The sequence below is a fragment of the Polistes fuscatus genome, unplaced genomic scaffold, assembly GCF_010416935.1.
Source record: "Polistes fuscatus isolate 324 unplaced genomic scaffold, CU_Pfus_HIC Scaffold11, whole genome shotgun sequence".
Lineage (NCBI taxonomy): Eukaryota > Metazoa > Arthropoda > Insecta > Hymenoptera > Vespidae > Polistes > Polistes fuscatus.
The window spans coordinates 6,810,905-6,830,600 of NW_025113009.1; the positions used below are offsets into that span (position 1 = coordinate 6,810,905).

A 19,696-nucleotide genomic window follows, 5' to 3' on the forward strand; every position below is an offset into this window, starting at 1 on the left:
GCTTTCGAATATTTCAAACTTATTTTCTTTAATTTTTAATTATTTATTTTGTTTCATTTTTTTCATTTTTCTTGTTTAATCGAGAAAAAAGTTGCAAATAAAATCCATACAATACGTAAGTATAAATGTAAATATGTTAATACAGCTCGCAGATGTACTCGTTCCAAAGTTCCCCAATGGTATAGTATGCACTCCTGCTGCATGGACGATATTTGTACATGTAAAGCTTTGCTGCATTAATTTTCAATAAAATAATTTGTTATTTCTTACATACGCTAGAAAGGAAAACGCAAAGTCTTTCCCAAAAGAGTTTCGTAACTTTAAAAAGTATTGAAGAAAAGTAGTATAAAAGTTTCCGATAAAACTAGGGAGGATATTTTTGCCACGGAATAACAAATGGGTTGCGTTTTTGCGCGTGAAAACAATCGGTCATCAGCGAAGGCAAATCGACTTCTCGTGCTTCGGCGCACCGTCGAATTTCCGGGCATTGCGAAAAGCAACGACCAACGAATCAACAGCAGCGCCCTTTTTCTCACTTTTAAACCTGAATTTATCGTTCGGGAGCCCTTCCTTCCTTTCCTTCCTTCCTTCTGCAGCATCGGACACAAAAGAAACAGAATAGAGGATGGAGGTGAAAAGGGGAAGAACAGAAAAACAGAGAAACAGAGAAACAGAGAAAGAGAGAAGGAGAGAAAAATAGTGACCAATCGGAAAAAGGATACTTCTTTTTGATTTAAAGCTTTTCCCCTCTATTTTCTTTTCCCTCTTTGATTCTCCCACTTTTTCTCTCTCAGCACTCTGAACATAACTATTTTTCGTTGTATACAGTTCTAAACGATACACACAGACATAAATTCTTTACGCTCAGTTGCTCGCGTTCAAATCGAAATTCGGAATGAGTTACATACGAACGAAAATATATTTCTCTGGGAAACAAGATGACGTAAAAGATAAAAAGAGAGAATCGGAGCTGCGAAGAAAAAATAAATCGATTTTTAATCAGTTATTTCTAACATACATATTTACTTCGAATAAAATTCATTTTTACATGCTTTTTCTCCTACTCATCGTCATTGAGATAGCATAAATTATGGGAATCGTATAAGAGATATAGGTACATATATGTGGATCTTTTAGATGGACTTGTTTTCCTTTTTATTTGAGTGAAACCAATGGAAACGCCATTGGAACGACATTTCCGAGATTGAAAAATATCATCTGTTCTAAGCGTATTTTGAGAGACATCCAAACAGACACGTGCACGCTTGATCCTACTTACGGAGGCGCAAGATATATTTCGTAGTCTCGTAAACGAAGTCGACTTAAATTGCATGTCAGCAAAACCAACCAACCAACCAACCGACCGACCGACCATTCTTGCGACGAGATCTTGAAGAATTTTGAATATATGAGAACGTTTTATAGAATTTCTTGGATACGTTTCGAACCGGATATTTTTCGATTAAATTCCATGTAAATAAAACGTAAAATGTATTTTTATGTTACTATCCAGAAAAAAAAGAAAAAAAAAGAAAAAAGAAGAAAAAGAAATGCAAAGGTAAAGGTAAAATACTTTTTTCCTTGATTTTTAATATACTTATCGAAGATTTAAATAAAAGTAAGATAAGAAGGATAAAGAGATTATGCGTCGAAAGTTTGAGAAAGTCTTCATCGATACTTATTTAATCCTCTTATGGCTTATTGATTTTAGAATTATTCTCTTCTCGAACGAATACGCCTACTTTAATCGTTGCACTCGAAAAATGAAAGAAAGGTAAGGCTAATCGTGTTAATCGGTACTTGCACGTTCTCAAACGAGCTTCGCGACATTTCTTCATTGTAATGTTTCAATCGTTGTAGACCATTATGATCGTTCGTATGATATTTCCTCTTTTTGTTTTATCATTTTTTTAATAAAAACGTTGAAAATTGGATATCATCGAAGATGCGTTTTAGATGAGAGCTCTTGCTCAAGATTTTCACAACAATATACACTTTTGGTTCACACTGTTGGACTCGTAAAGTTGTAACCCTTCAGACTTGGAAGCGGGATTGGAGGGATGCCAGCGTAAAACATAAAAACATAAAACAGATCGCCTTTTTTTCTTATCGCTGTTAGCTGCCCTCCCCTTGAACAATGCGTCGCTCACCTATCTTTTTCGTGATTACAATTAGACGGATACATTTCACAAAGGATGCTGACCCTCTGTCGAGCTACACGTGGCTACAAAGTCTACGTTAAATCAACGTCAGTATACCGTTAAAGCTAACTTCGGCCGTTTATAATCATTTTACGGATACTCGGAAAATTTATGGTCGGTTTCTTAAAAAGATACTGCATAGGCCGTACGCGTAGAAACGTTATCGCAATATTAAAGATACTCTTCTCGGACGCTAGACTCATGTTTAGACTGTATCTGAATTTAAGATGTAATTAAATTTCACGAGGAAGCTTACGGCTAAGTTTACTACGAAACTTTACAGCGCCTCTACTTATTTCTTTCTTTTTCTTTTTTCCTCTTCTCTGTTTCTTCTTTCTTTTTTTCTCTTCAACACATGTAATAGTTAATGGACAATCTTTTTAATTGTATTGATTTATAACCTTCTTTCATAACGATTCACTAAACCTTTCCTGTACAATTTGATTGATCTAAAGAAATACTTGTAAATATAATCTATTATTCAACGAGTTTAATTATTTTTTACATATAAGATGTAAAATCTGTAGAGAAAATTATCGCTTGGAATGCCTAAAACTTATAATTAATTCTTAGAAAACATTTGCTCGAAACAAACGACCTTCCGAGGAAATTAATTCTAGCAAGAAACAATCCCATAATTGTGATATATCGCGTCATTAGCAGTGTATAATAAGTTAGATATCCACTGACAAGAACGTCTATATACTACTCTACCCAGTGTATTCTTCTATCCTTTTTTCGAGACATAAACACGAGGGGAAAATACTTTTCGTTTATGGCTAAGGCAAGTTGAGCTCGTTAAAGAAAATCGAATCGTAGTTTTCCAACGGCTAACTTTTATTGGTCCTATTCGGTCGATCTTTCTTTCGGACTCTTTCTCATTTTCTCATCATTCGTAACAATCTAACAAGCATTTACAAAGTTCGACCAACAAGATTTTCGTTTTCCATTCTGTGAAGAAAAGATTATTTCTACGTGTAAAAAGTATTTCAAACTTTTATCCACCCCGAAGTAAAATGAACATTATTGATATAGAATTTGTAATCCTCTATAACCGAAATTTTTGTTAATTATTATAACAGAATTTATACAACTCGGAGTCAACTTGCAAATACAAATTTTAACAATATCAAATGGAACTGTGTAGTAAAAAACAAATGAGTGTCAGTCACCAGTGACTAACTGACGCGATCTAAACGGAAACATGTTAAATTAAAAAAAAAAACTTTAGATCTTATATGATTGTTGAAGTTGGTGATTTTGAGTCGACTCTAAGTACCTATTTTTATGCTACCGGTTTATAAACGCTTGCAGTCTAAAACCTAAATATAATTGTTTGTTCCGTAAGTAACATATTAAATATATGTATACTTATGCAACCACCTATATTGTAAGTTTTGTAGCAAGACAAAAAGCATAGACAAAAATTGTTTTCAGTCAAACTTACTTTTATTTTTGAAACGCAGTCTCAATACTTTTCAAGTCACTCTAGATAAGTATATTATAATAGATATTATCAATTTGAATATTAAATCGATCGATCGAATTTATCGAGTTCCTACTAACGAATAGAATTCGAGTATTCTCGAGTATTCTCGAATACTCTCGAGTATCGCATGTAGGTTCGAGCCAAGTGTCAAACGGATAAAAAAGGATGGACTTCGAAAGTCCGGATGTTGAAAAAGAATTTCCAGGACTTTACGCATCGGAATCAGCCAAGAAAAGTAACGAGAGTGATTGTACGTAAAAATAATGACATTAATAATGTGACACTAGTAGTACGAAGAGTACGAAGAGGTTATGTATATGTAGTTTGATTCAATTAATGATTGCAAATAATCATTTTACATAACATTCTACGTCTTTCGTCTATCAAAATGTATTTTTTATTCAAAATCTATTTTGATGTCTTATTCAAGATCCAATTTACATATTACTTTTCGATATTAGTCAGCGACGAAGGTGGTCACGAGAAACATTCGAAAAAGGAACTTCTCGGTGGTAAACGCAAAGAAAAGAAAGATCGTAAAGATAGGGGATATGCCACTTTAGAAGGTGAAAGTTCACCAGACGAGGATCAAGAAACAAAGTATATAATTTAATCTCTCTCTCATCGTTATTAATTATTTTTATTTCTATCATAAATAAACATTATATGCTTGCTACGTGTACATGTTATGTGTATTCATTTACTATTATTGTCATGTTTATAATAATATTTTAACAATCATCTCAAATCATATAATTTTATTAACTTTAAATAGTTTCATCTATTCTCGATCACTTCAATGGATCATTTTAAAATGTGTAGAAATCATTTGGACAGTTATTGGGACCTAGCATTAGTTTCTATATTACCTTTCTTCTTCGTGTACTTCTTTACTCTATTTTTCATTTTTTACATACAAGAATAAAATACAATTTCATACATAATGTGAAATTCTGCTTCTAAGACATTATATTTCATTTGTAGGAGCCCTTCGAAATCAAAGAAAACCAAAGCTTTTAAATTTCCTTCGAAGAAGGAAAAACGGGAAAAATCTCGAGAAAAGGAAACTAAGGAAAAAGATGTCGAAAAAGAGAAAGATAAGAAAAAGAAAGATAAAGATGATAAAGATGGAGAGAAGGATAAACGTAAGGACAAAGATAAAGATAAATCTAAGCAAAAATTAAAAGATAGAAAGAAGGGAAAACATGGTGAAGAGGGTTTAGATATTGGTGGTAAAGTATATATTTTTAATTACTATTTTTTATCCTTATTTATAAATTTTATAAATAAATAATAATAATAATATAAAGTAATAATTTTATAAATAAATAATTTTATATAATTATAATTTATAAATTATAATTATTAAAATGGGTAATATATATTTCATTTGTTTTAGAGGAGCAACCAATTTTTGGAATCTGTTTAAGTCTTGCGGTTGAAAGAAGTCGATGTCATGATGGTGTTGAATTACCATTAGTTGTACGTGATTGTATTGACTACGTAGAAGAACATGGTATGAATATAGAATGCTTATATAAAATCCCTGGAGTTAAATCTAAAATACAACATTTAAAGAAACTTTATAATCAACGAGAGGTTGTAAATATAGCAGAATTCGAACCCACGGTAGCTACAAGCTTATTAGTACTTTTTCTTAGGTTTGTATTTAAAAATTTTATTTTACATATTGCTTCAAGTTTCAATTTCCAAAATTCAACATAATGGCGATACAGAGAATTGCCAGACCTGTTTTAGAGAATAGTGAATGATATCAAGATTTGAACAAGCTGCATCAACGAAAGAAATCCCACGGGAATCAAAATACAACATTTAAAGAAACTTTATAATCAACGAGAGGTTGTAAATATAGCAGAATTCGAACCCACGGTAGCTACAAGCTTATTAGTACTTTTTCTTAGGTTTGTATTTAAAAATTTTATTTTACATATTGCTTCAAGTTTCAATATTCCAAAATTCACATAATGGCGATACAGAGAATTGCCAGAACCTGTTTTAGAGAATAGTGAAATGATATCAAGATTTGAACAAGCTGCATCAACGAAAGAAATTGCTCAACGGGAATCACAATTATTTCAGTTAACGCAACAATTGCCCAAATGCAATAGAACTCTACTCGCATGGGTCACTCTACATTTAGATCATGTCGCAGCGCGTGTATGTTATATACTTATTGAAAATTACTATGTTATAGATATTGATTTGATATAAATAAAATAATTATAAAATAACTAAAAAATTCATTTTCTGTTTTAGGAAAAGACGACTAAAATGAATGCCCAAACAATATCGATGACATTAAGTCCAGTTTTACAAATGAGTCATAGGTTATTATCTGCCTTACTTTTTCATTGTAAAGCGCGCTTCCCTGATGTACAATTGAAAAAGTACATTCCACCACTTGCATCTGGTAGTACAAATTTACCAGAAACTGTAGAAAGTATAGCAGCTGAATTAGTTAAACAGGAATCATTATTGTCACAAATTCATATGCAAATGAATGCAGGCTTTGTTACAAAATCAAAAGAAGAAGAATTGTGGGAAGTTCAACGTATGATAACACAATTAAAGGTAAGCTTTCCCAATTAATAAGTTGTTAAAAAGAAATCCTAATAAAAAAGAATTTAATTTTTACTTATTATCAAATATATCAATAGAGAAAGTACAAAACAGTTCAGAAACTTGAAGGCACAGCACAAAAAAGTTTAGACGAAGAAGTGAAGTCTAGCGATGAGAATCCCTTAGATCCAAATTTACAAAAAGCAAAAGTTATAGAAAAGGAAACTGGACATTTAAAAGTCGAGGGACTGGCATCATCTAACACAACTGTAAAAAAAAATAATCAACAGCACAATGCAGAGGAAATTAAGGATAAGTGTCCAACTTGTACAGGATCGAATACGAATATTATTAAAAATGAACGAAAATTAAATTCACAAGAATTAGACGTAGTAGACTCAGTTGAATCATCTATTATGATTCAAAGTAAAGAACAAGAAAATAATACATCTAAAGGAGATAATGCTGGTATATTAAAAATATTATTTTCTGAATAATTTTTTTTTATATATAATTAGGAGACATTTATATATTATAAGATAGCTAATAAGAATATTGATTATAGAAATTGAAGCAGAGGATGCTGTAGCTAAATTAAGAGAAAGTTTAATTTATGAAGAGTTATTAGATATGCAAGCATTATTAAAATCTCGTATTACTCAAGAAAAAGGTGAAATTAAACGACTGAAAGAAATGCTTCTTATGATAACAACACGAGAACCAGATAAGAAGCCAAAACCAAAAGAAAGAGTTCACTCTCCAAATGAAGCTGAGATTACAGCAATGATACAATTAGCCAAAGAAAATCAATTATTAGAGGTATATTAATAACATTATTTTTTAATATTACATAGTATTTTTCTTATTCAATTTCAACTAAATATAACTTATGTTTTATTTTATAGAAAAAAATGACAACTTTAATACGTAGTATTATTGAAGAAAAAGATGCTTGCGTGGAATTGCGTGTCCAAATAGCAATTCATCAACTAATGGCAAAAACTTGACCATAGAATCATTATTGACTCCTTAGCGTTACAATAATAACATGACAAAAATAATTAAATGAATATTACGTTTTGCACAAAAAAGGATATATAGTTTATAACATGTTATAATTCCTATACCCCTCATAATCTATATCTATGAGTCTTCAAAATAATAAGAGAGTACTTTATACTTTCAGCTAACAAAGACTTTTCAATATTTTACAGTTTAAAAATAACATTCTATTATTGCACATAATGTGTTATAATCATGTTTAATGTGATTGTATCATTCCAGAAAGAATGACTGATTATCAATAGAAGAGAAAAGATCAATAACGAATATATATAATCAACACGTATTTTGAAAATTTAATTTCTATAAATACACTAAAAAAAATCATTTACATCTAGTAAAAATATTTTGTTTTTGATTATCTATTTATCTTTTATGATCCACTGTACAAGTATTATTTGATTTTATCGAGAAAATGAAAATAAATGTAATAAATATTTAAAATAAAAATATGATTAAAATTTAGATTTAATTTTGTCAGTAATATATAATTTTAATATAAACATGTGTGTACCTTCAGAAATGCATTTATATATGTTTTAAAGTGAAGCAATTTAAGACACTCAAATAAAAAAGTATCCACAAGGTTTGATGATAAATCCAACGGTGATCACCTGTAACAAGAAGAAAACTATATTAATCATAGAATCAAGTGATACAATAGCCTGACATATAAGTGGTCCAATTCGCAGATGCACTTTTCAATTGAATCCTTTATTTACTTTTTATCGAATCTCTAATTACCGTTGCAATAAGATTAAATTTAAACGCGTGATTTTACATTTATATAAAATAAATAAAAATAAAGAAATAGGAAAAATAAGAATACTAAGTTACTAAAAAAAATAATATCTATTATTATGATGCGATACTTTTAAACTGCATTCTATAGAAAAGAAAAATTGCAATTTAATAAAATACGATCAAAGTGAAAAATTTTAAAGACGAAACAAGAAAAGAGAAATTACTGTAATATTTACCGAACGTTATTTAAGCTTCAAAATTTAATAATACAAAAAGTAATATTTCTGACTCCAACTAAACACATATGCATCTTTTGGACGATATGGCATACAGATTTGATGTGCCAAGGAGATGGAATGGTCCATCATTTCCAATTACAATTAACAAATTAATGACGAGCAAATAAATATACAATAGAATATAAAATACGACTAAAGAGCTATTTTCGAAAAGTTCGAACTTATTGTTGAACCTTTGAAAATAACTCAATAGTCTATGTAGTTGCCCTCTTCAGCCACAATTAAGTGGGGGCCTCATCGAAATTAGCCTCTTCTTTCTTCATTCCCTGAAACTGCATTGGACATTTTCTACGAACGAGAGAGATAAGATCTTTCATACTACTTTTGCAAATTAACTTGTATTATGTTACAATTCTAATTCTCAATTATTAAAAAATTAATTTACATTTTCTGTTCATAGTAAAGCTCGTGAACTATCAATGACTTAGAGTTCATTGACATATACACGAGCACAATTAAACGAATGTCCAAGCAGACAATTGATCGATGACCTAATAACGTCGCACTTTTAATGTCAAAAAATAAAATAGAATTGAAATAAATAAAGCAATAAATGTTATGCATTTTCTTGCAAATTTTCATTCAATTTATTCTTTATACGAATATATCAAATATTTTCAAATACTAAATCGCGATGGTGCGAAGTGTTAGTTTAATACTTAAAACTAAGTATCAAATTCATACAAAGTATTTGCGAATTTGTTCGACTCTATCTCGCTCGAGATAGAATCGAAATAGAAATGAACCTTTCAAATCGTTGCAAATTCCTTTGAATCTCATGATACATAATAAAAATTACAGAAGAGTTACAAAAAAAATTTACAAAGTAAGCATAATAGAATGTATAAAAAAATAATTATTGTAACAATTCTGTATAAACCAGGAGGCGGAATTTCCACTCCAAAGTGGAAGCAAGCCTAGTGCCTATCCTGGATCCTACCTACTTAAAATTAAAGTTTTCACATTCACTCAGAGAAATATGCTACCTGCCTGCCAATTACACATATTTAAAAAGAGCAAAATAGACATACATACCCACCCACTCACTCCACGATTCTCACACATACCACCAGGGTGCAAAAGCCTAACTAGAGAGCATGCCCCGGGGCACCTCCGACACCCTAGTTCAACGCGTGTTTTCTAAACTTATGGAAGTACGTACCAATGCTGTGAATCGACTGCCAAGGCTAATGATTATTGCATAAAAGACTAAGACAAAAATACTGGTACATACTAGTATATAGCATACTAGTAATGTACAAGTACAAAGTTCCACAAATAAATGGGGGTAACTCTACTATTCAAAACGATTTTATAGAAAAAAAAAAATGAGAAATTTAATATAATTAGAAAATACAACCATGTGTATTTTTCATATCACACCTAACTCTAGATGTGCTATACTAAGTAGTATCTAAGTGATAATAATGCATTAATTAAAACTATCGCGAAACGATGTACAAACACTCTACCTAATACGCAACACAGGTGTAAAGTACATCGTGCAATCACTAGCACAATGACAAGCCGCCAATAGGGGAAAAACTTAAACTGAACCTATACTAACCGTTTCTTCTTACCCATACGCGTAGCCCTGGGCACACGCATAGATGAGAATGCAGAAAGATAGGGGGGAGAAACGGGAGATTAGTACATTAGAAGCTGAAAATCCTGATCTAAAAAAATGATTAAAACACATATATCCATAATATATAAATACATTTTTATAAAATTCATCTAAGCGGCTAAGGACTCTACATTTATTTAATAAATAATTACTTTGGATATTTTTAATATCTGTAATATATTTCAAAACCTCGGACGACTCCTTTCATTAAGTTGGCTGTTCTAATAAAAGAACTGGGCTTTGAGCCACCACTTAATTGCTAGAATCATCCGTCGCGAATGAGTTTGTCTTCTGCTCATTATTTATAATATCGAAGTATCGATATATAAAATTAAGCGCGATTAGATAAACTAAGTACGAAGCAATGCATGTAAAACATTTATTACAGCTTTTCTGACGAAACGAGGGACTTAAATTTTTCTCACTGCTAAGAAGTTCACGAATTAAATCATGACTTGCAGCAAGTTTGAGTCCTGAGACAAAGTTCCTGATTATAAAATACAAGATCCACGAATCTCAAATCCCATCGAAGTCCATCGATGACCATCGAAGAATTCATCCCATTTGATAAGGAGATCCGTCCTCAAGTAAAATAAAATAGAACAACGATAAGTTATCTGCATATATCCAAGATCATATAAAATAAAATCGAATAAAATGTAAATAAAAATAGATACTGACAATGCATTCCAATGGGAGAAAATCATTGCACCATGGCGATGCACCTCGCGTGAATCTAAAAACGCGGTATAAACGAAAATAAGAAACTATAGATGAGTTTTCTATCGCGAAACCGAAATTTTATTATACGGCGAACAACACTGATTCTAATTCGCGTTTGATTTTATTTGTTTTACGTCCGATCACTGATTCTACACAACTAATTTAAAGACTGCTTTGCACACAGTCAATGAAAGTAGAAAAATCTTCATTGATGCACTGGCTCTAATACGCGAACAGTCTGTGCGACTGTTTAAAGATAAAAATAACAACTTTAACTCGATCAAACTCTAATACAATTACTGCTTTGTCGCAGTTAATTTAATATGAAAAATTTCTAATATAATCGCGTAACACGAACGAATTGAAATGAGCGAAGGAACGTGCTTCTATCCGTGATTTTAATTATATTAAATCGATACAACACTCCGTATATTGCTTCGCGCACTATTGCAATCTGAAACAGAATAAAAAATAATACTATTAATCATTACTATTACTGAAACAATTAAAATGTTTGTTGAATTATTAAATACAAAAATATACTCACTTTGTATCTCCATCGATGAATGCACGATGGGTCTCCTAACTTTAGGATGACGATGACAATGCACTAACACTGATTCTACAACTGCATTACATGCAGTTAATTCAATTAACACTAGATTAATGGAGTAACAATAAACCAATTTTACTCTCCATTTCAAATTTCTTTGCTACATATGCTACATATATAAAAATTTAAATATTATTTTTTTAAAATATATAGATTGATTTGATACCATAATGAAATATATGTAAATATTAATTCCTCCCCTCTACCCATTTCTTCATGCAAACAATTTTTGTAAGTTTTAAAAAATAGTAAACGAAACAATAATGGAAAAATCTTGTGTTAAACGAATTTCCCAAATGAATTTAATTAATAATTGTAACACTATTCCAACGATGATCGGAAACAAAAATAAAAACAAGATTATATAGACCATTGATATAAAACATTATTATAAGTATTGAAAAAATGTTTAATATAAAAATTGACTTACGTTTATCCTTCAGTGATGAATGCATGATGGGTCTCCTACCCTTAGGATGACGATGGGCACACGTTTAAATCAAATAAAAGAACTTATGGAGTTTCTTTACCGACAAACGAAATTTTTACACACGGCGAACAACACTGATTCTACTTTCCGACTTTTTTATATTTTATTTAACGATGCAACACCGAGTACCTCATTGCCTACGCGCTCGATTGCAATGATGATCTGAAACAGAAAAAGATAAAGAACAATTAATTTCACCGTTATAATAAAAATCCATTAAAGTTATCATAGAAGTGTTTGATAGAAAAATATACTTACTTTTAGTCTTTATTGATGACTGCTGGATGGGTATCCTACCCTTAGGATGACGATGAATAAAATAAAATTAAATAAACTCTGAAAAGCTGAAACATACTAAAAATTATATTACAATATTTCCTGCGAATCATTCCTGAAGGCATAGCACACTTTAAAAATATTCTATCATAAAGAATTAAAATTATTAAAAATAAAAGTTAAACAATATTTATGGAATTTATCAAAGTATGCAACTATTTGTTTGATAGTGCTTGCTTTGTATTTCAATATACAAACCCCAGCAATATCAGTTGCCTAAATCTCATTACTAGTGTAAATTGCATATAAAATATAAAATATTATTAATAACTGTTAATAAAAATCTTTAAAGAAGTCTAAAGAAGACAATATCTGTAGTAGTAAACTCAATAAAGAATAACCTAACAAGTATATCAATTATTATGCTGTCCAATGCTATAATAAACTTTTTAAACGAATAATTCAATAATGATGAGATTAGAAATAAAATAATTAATTTGCTTATATATATATATATATAATACGTCATGTTCGTTTGATCTTTACTCGTCAAAGGACGGAAGGGGAATGGAGATCGCTTTGTGTATATCTCGTAGAAGTATCGAATGCTCGGTGCTCGACTGTTTACGTTTCGATTTCGCCGGTTATTCTTTTATTTTCACCTTGAGAAATTCCTACAAATATAAATACACTTTCATAAAAGTCTGTTGGTGAATGTTTTGTTTTCTATTCTCTCTCCCTCCCTCATCTCGTTCTCACTCTTTGTATACATTTCTGTATGGTTTAAAAAAAAGAATAACGCTTACCTCGATGAATATGAAGATAAAAAAGAGTAAACACAATTGTTAGACTGAGTATATGTATTCCTGCTGGACTCTCCTAATGCTCGGTACCTAAAAAAAGGAAAAAAAAAGATTACACACACATTAGTATAACATAAAGAAAATCAAATATATAAGTGTATGTATACGAGCTACCTATACTTATGCATATATGCCTGTATGTGTCTGTATGTGACAGGAATCGAATTTAATACGAAATACGATCTTTGAATACATAATTATGAAAAATAATTAATTAGAGCATCATTAGAGATGGTAGTAATTATCAATACACTGAAAAAAGCTGGAAATTAGAAGAAATATTGTTAAGTAACATTGGTGAGATTAGCGGGACGCCGAGATATATCGATGTTATATTCTCACAGATATCCTTCGAACTTTTTAATATTTCGTTTTGAAAACACTCACGTATGAAAATCTTGTGTGTAGCTATCGTTTGATATATAATAGGAAGGTGTAAAGTACTTTTCAATTACCTGGATTAAACGAGATTACGCAGTACGCTGGAACATATACACTTGACAGATTTTAAACATGGTGGCTGTGACGTATTACGAGGGGGTCCACCCGCAAGGAAACGTAGGTTGATATTTTGCATTTTTCCCATCTATTATAGAAAAATATCGCATAGTTAAAAATAGTATATAGGAACATAACAATTGTCGAAATATATACTTTATTAACCCAGACAATAAAAATTGATCATTATAAGTCGATATCTATAGAAATGATGCTGTTAAATAAGATAAATATATATAATTAGGTAGAAAAATGCATACCAATGTATATGGAATTTTTTTCTACGCAAATATTTTTTATCCTCGACATTATCGTAATTTTTCAATTATATCTTTTGGAAGTCATTTGCTAAAAGAATCTATTAGTATATAGGAAGATTATTTACGTTAGAAAATTTTTTAATATTTTAGAGAGAGAGAGAGAATAAGAAAACAAAATATTCTATCTACAGGCAATAACGAATGTTACGTATATTCCAGGAATTTCTCGAGATGAAAAGAGAAGAAAGACAGCCAAAAACAAAACGTAAACAGCCGAGAACCGAACGTTAGACATCTCAAGGATAAACAGTATGAGATCATCATTCCTCTTCCGTCCTTTGACGAGTAAAGATCTAACGAACATGACGTATTATATATATATAAGCAAATTAATTATTTTATTTCTAATCTCATTATTATTGAATTAATCGTTTAAAAAGTTTATTATAGCATTGGACAGCATAATAATTGATATACTTGTTAGGTTATTCTTTATTGAGTTTACTACTACAGATATTGTCTTCTTTAGACTTCTTTAAAGATTTTTATTAACAGTTATTAATAATATTTTATATTTTATATGCAATTTTACACTAGTAATGAGATTTAGGCAACTGATATTGCTTGGGTTTGTATATTGAAATACAAAGCAAGCACTATCAAACAAATAGTTGCATACTTTGATAAATTCCATAATATTGTTTAATTTTACTTTAATAATTTCAATTCTTTATGATTGAATATTTTTTAAAGTGTGCCCTGCCTTCAGGAATGATTTACAGGGAATATTGTACTATAATATAATCTTTAGTATGTTTCAGCTTTTCAGAGTTTTATTTAATTTTATTTTATTCATCGTCATCCTAAGGGTAGGATACCCATCCAGCAGTCATCAATAAAGACTAAAAGTAAGTATATTTTTCTATCAAACACTTCTATGATAACTTTAATGGATTTTTATTATAACGGTGAAATTAATTGTTCTTTATCTTTTTCTGTTTCAGATCATCATTGCAATCGAGCGCGTAGGCAATGAGGTACTCGTGTGTTGCATCGTTAAAATAAAATATAAAACAGTCGGAAAGTAGAATCAGTGTTGTTCGCCGTGTGTAAAAATTTCGTTTGTCGGTAAAGAAACTCCGTAAGTTTCTTTTATTTGATTTAAATGTGTGCCCATCATCATCCTAAGGGTAGGAGACCCATCATGCATTCATCACTGAAGGAGAAACGTAAGTCAATTTTTATATTAAACATTTTCTCAATACTTATAATAATGTTTTTATATCAATGGTCAATATAATCTTGTTTTTATTTTTGTTTCAGGTCATCGTTGGAATAGTGTTACAATTTATTAATTAAATTCATTTGGAAATTCGTTTAACACTAGATTTTTTCATTATTGTTTCGTTTACTATTTTTTAAAAACTTACAAAAATTTTTAGAATGAAGAAATGCGTAGAGGGGAGGAATTAATATTTACATATATTTCATTATGGTATTAAAAATCAACGTATATTTTAAAAAAATAATATTTAAATTTTATATATATGTAGCATATGTAGCAAAGAAATTTGATATGAGTAAAATTGGTTTATTGTTAGTCCATTAATCTAGTGTTAATTGAATTAACTGCATGTAATGAAGATGTAGAATCAGTGTTGGTGCATTGTCATCGTCATCGTCATCCTAAGGGTAGGAGACTCATCGTGCATTCATCGATGGAGATACAAAGTGAGTATATTTTTGTATTTAATAATTCAACAAACATTTTAATTGTTTTCAGTAATAGAATGATATTAATAGTATTGTTTTTTATTTCTGTTTCAGATTGCAATAGTGCGCAAAGCAATATACGGGAGTGTTGTATCGATTGAATATAATTAAAATCACGGATTAGAAGCACGTTCCTTCGCTCATTTCAATTCGTTCGTGTTACGCGATTGTATTAGAAATTTTTCATATTAAATTAACTGCGACAAAAGCAGTAATTGTATTAGAGTTTGATCGAGTAAAGTTGTATTTTTATCTTTAAACAGTCGCACAGACTGTTCGCGTATTAGAGCCAGTGCATCAATGAAGATTTTTCTACTTGCATTGACTGTGTGCAAAACAATCTTTAAATTAATTGTGTAGAATCAGTGATCGGGCGTAAAACAAATTAAAATCAAACGCGAATTAGAATCAGTGTTGTTCGCCGTATAATAAAATTTCGGTTTCGCGATAAGAAACTCATCTATAGTTTCTTATTTTCGTTTATACCGCGTTTTTAGATTCACGCGAGGTGCATCGCCATGGTGCAATTGAATTTCATCCCATTGGAATGCATTGTAAGTATCTATTTTTATTTACATTTTATTCGATTTTATTTTAATATGATTTTGGATTATATTGCAGATAATTTATCGTTATGTTCTATTTTATGTTACAGATAAGACGATGGATTTCCTTACTTTGCAAAGATGTGGAATGAATTCTTCGATGGGTCTTCGATGGATCTTCGATGGATCTTGGATGGATTTTCTTCAATACCAAATCGTGGCATTCTTCGATCGTCAGACGACAATACTTACTGCGAAGTAGGAGTGTTTTGGAGCTATCGTAGAACTTCTTACGCAGTGAGTCAAAAAGTTTAAAGTCCCTCCAGTGCTCAATCATGTCGAGGATGAACGGTCCTAATCGGCACGAGTTACTGGTTGTAATTATTTCAATAAATTAGTGACGAGCACATGAGTAATTCCTTTCTAGGAGTTACTCATGAAAATTGTATATTGTATTGTATATTGAATTGTATATTTTATATTAGTTCAGGATAGGTTTTTTTGTCTCACCGGTTAAATTCATTTAATTAATAATGCAATTGATTAATGCACTTTCTTTTTAATCACGTGTTTTGTTCATGGTTAGTAGTGATGAAATCGAGCATTTATTTACTCGTTTTCGTCCAGAAAAGCATGTAATAAATGTCTTACATGCATTGCTTCGTACTTAGTTTATCTAATCGCGATTAACTTTAATATATCGATACTTCGATATTATAAATAAATGAGCAAGAAGACAAACTCATTCGCGACGGATAGATTCTAGCAATTAAGTGGTGGCTCAAAGCCCAGTTCCTTTATTAGAACAGCCAACTTAATGAAAGGAGTCGTCCGAGGTTTTGAAATATATTACAAGATATTAAAAAATATTCAAAGTAATTATTTATTAAATAAATTGTAGAGTCCATAGCCGCTTAGATGAATTTTTATAAAAATGTATTTATATGTTATGGATATATGTGTTTTTAATCATATTTTTTAGATCAGGATTTTCAGCTTCTAATGTACTAATCTCCCGTTTCTCCCTCCTATTCTTTCTGCGTTCTCATCTATACGTGTGCCCAGGTGCTACTCGTATGGGTAAGAAACGGTTAGTATAGATTCAGTTTTAAGTTTTTCCCCTATTGGCGGCTGTCATTGTGCTAGTGATTGCACGATGTACTTTACACCTGTGTGTGCGTATTAGGTAGAGTGTTTTGTACATCGTTTCGCGATTGTTTTTAATTAATGCATTATTTATCACTTAGAATACTACTTAGTATAGCACATCTAGAGTTAGGTATGATATGAAAAATACACATGGTTGTATTTTTCTAATTATATTAAATTTTTCTCATTTTTTTTTGGTAATATATAAAATCGTTTTGAATAGTAGAGTTACCGCATTTATTTGTGGAAACTTTGATATACTTGTACATTACTAGTATGCATATATACTAGTATGTACCAGTATTTTTGTCTTAGTCTTTTATGCAATAATCATTAGCCTTGGCAGTCGATTACAGCATTGGTACGTACTCCCATAAGTTTAGAAAACACGCGTTTGAACTAGGGTGTCGGAGGTGCCCCGGGGCATGCTCTCTAGTTTAGGCTTTTGCACCCTGGTGGTATGTGTGAGAATCGTGGAGTGAGTGGGTGGGTATGTATGTATATTTGCTCTTTTTAAATATGGGTAATTGGCAGGCAGGTAGCATATTTCTCTGAGTGAATGTGAAAACTTTAATTTTAAGTAGGTAGGATCCAGGATAGGCACTAGGCTTGCTTCCACTCCGGAGTGGAAATTCCGCCTCCTGGTTTATACAGAATTGTTACAATAATTTTTTTTTTATACATTCTATTATGCTTACTTTGTAAATTTTTTTTTGTAACTCTTCTGTAATTTTATTATGTATCATGAGATTCAAAGGAATTTGCAACGATTTGAAAGGTTCATTTCTATTTCGATACTATCTCGAGCGAGATAGAGTCGAACAAATTCGCAAATACTTTGATGAATTTGATACTTAGTTTTAAGTATTATAACTAACACTTCGCACCATCGCGATTTAGTATTTGAAATATTTGATATAATTCAGTATAAAGAATAAATTGAATGAAAATATTGCAAGAAAATGCATAGCATTTATTGCTTTATTTATTTCAATTCTATTTTATTTTTTGACATTAAAAGTGCGACGTGTTATTAGGTCATCGATAATTGTCTGCTTGGACATTCGTTTAATTGTGCTCGTGTATATGTCTAAGTTCATTGATAGTTCACGAGCTTTACTATTGAACAGAAAATGTAAATTAATTTTTTAATAATTGAGAATTAGAATTGTAACATAATACAGTTAATTTGCAAAAGTAGTATGAAAGATCTTATCTCTCTCGTTCGTAGAAAATGTCCAATGCAGTTTTCAGGGAATGAAGAAAGAAGAGGCTAATGCCGAAGAGGCCTTCACTTAATTGTGGCTGAAGAGGGCAACTACATAGACTAATAAGTTATTTTCAAAGGTTCAACAATAAGTTCGAACTTTTCGAAAATAGCTCTTTAGTCGTATTTTATATTCTATTGTATTATTTATTTGCTCGTCATTAATTTGTAATTGTAATTGGAGATGATGGACCATTCCATCTCTTTGGCACATCAAATCTGTATGCCATATCGTCCAAAAGATGCATATGTGTTTAGTTGGAGTCAGAAATATTACAATTTTTGTATTATTAAATTTTGAAGCTTAAATAACGTTCGGTAAATATTACAGTAATTTCTCTTTTCTTGTTTCGTCTTTAAAATTTTTCACTTTGATCGTATTTTATTAAATTTGCAATTTTTCTTTTCTATAGAATGCAGTTTAAAAGTATCTCATAATAATTAATAGATATTATTTTTTTTAGTAACTTAGTATTCTTATTTTTCCTATTTCTTTATTTTTATTTATTTTATATAAATGTAAAATCACGCGTTTAAATTTAATTTTATTGCAACGGTAATTAGAGATTCGATAAAAAGTAAATAAAGGATTCAATTGAAAAGTGCATCTGCGAATTGGACCACTTATATGTCAGGCTATTGTATCACTTGATTCTATGATTAATATAGTTTTCTTCTTGTTACAGGTGATCACCGTTGGATTTATCATCAAACCTTGTGGATACTTTTTTATTTGAGTGTCTTAAATTGCTTCATTTTAAAATATATATAAATGCATTTCTGAAGGTACACACATGTTTATATATTAAAAATTATATATATTACTGACAAAATATAAATATAAATTTTAATCATTATTTTTATTTTAAATATTTATTACATTTATTTTCATTTTCTCGATAAAATCAAATAATACTTGTACAGTGGATCATAAAAGATAAATAGATAATCAAAAACAAAATATCTTTTACTAGATGTAAATGATTTTTCTTTAGTGTATTTATTAGAAATTAAATTTTCAAAATACGTGTTGATTATATATTATTGTATTGAATCTTTTCTATTCTATTGATAATCAGTCATTCTTTACTGGAATGATACAATCACAATTAAACATGATTATAAAACATTATGTGCAATAATAGAATAATGTATTTTTAAACTGTAAAATATTGAAAAGTCTTTGTTAGCTGAAAGTATAAAGTACTCTCTTATTATTTTGAAGACTCATAGAATA

The 19,696-nt window shown here is 30.2% G+C and overlaps 1 protein-coding gene across 1 annotated transcript; it reads left to right on the plus strand.

Moving 5' to 3' along the window:
• The first annotated feature begins 3,774 nt into the window (after positions 1 to 3,774).
• On the plus strand, positions 3,775 to 7,361 carry LOC122526331 (ralA-binding protein 1). The gene is made up of 10 exons (XM_043649692.1): positions 3,775 to 3,940; positions 4,152 to 4,290; positions 4,675 to 4,922; positions 5,090 to 5,260; positions 5,522 to 5,612; positions 5,688 to 5,868; positions 5,968 to 6,282; positions 6,369 to 6,738; positions 6,836 to 7,089; positions 7,176 to 7,361. The coding sequence occupies exons 1-10, from the start codon at positions 3,856 to 3,858 to the stop codon at positions 7,275 to 7,277; spliced, it is 1,956 nt and encodes a 651-aa protein (XP_043505627.1). The 5' UTR covers positions 3,775 to 3,855; the 3' UTR covers positions 7,278 to 7,361.
• The last annotated feature ends 12,335 nt before the right edge of the window (positions 7,362 to 19,696 follow it).

Excerpts from the sequence above, each read along its gene's own strand:
- LOC122526331 (XM_043649692.1), top strand. The coding sequence starts at position 3,856 with ATGGACTTCGAAAGTCCGGATGTTGAAAAAGAATTTCCAGGACTTTAC. Across the intron at positions 6,283-6,368 it reads GTATGATAACACAATTAAAG|AGAAAGTACAAAACAGTTCA; the intron begins GTAAGCTTTCCC and ends ATATATCAATAG. Across the intron at positions 6,739-6,835 it reads ATCTAAAGGAGATAATGCTG|AAATTGAAGCAGAGGATGCT; the intron begins GTATATTAAAAA and ends TATTGATTATAG.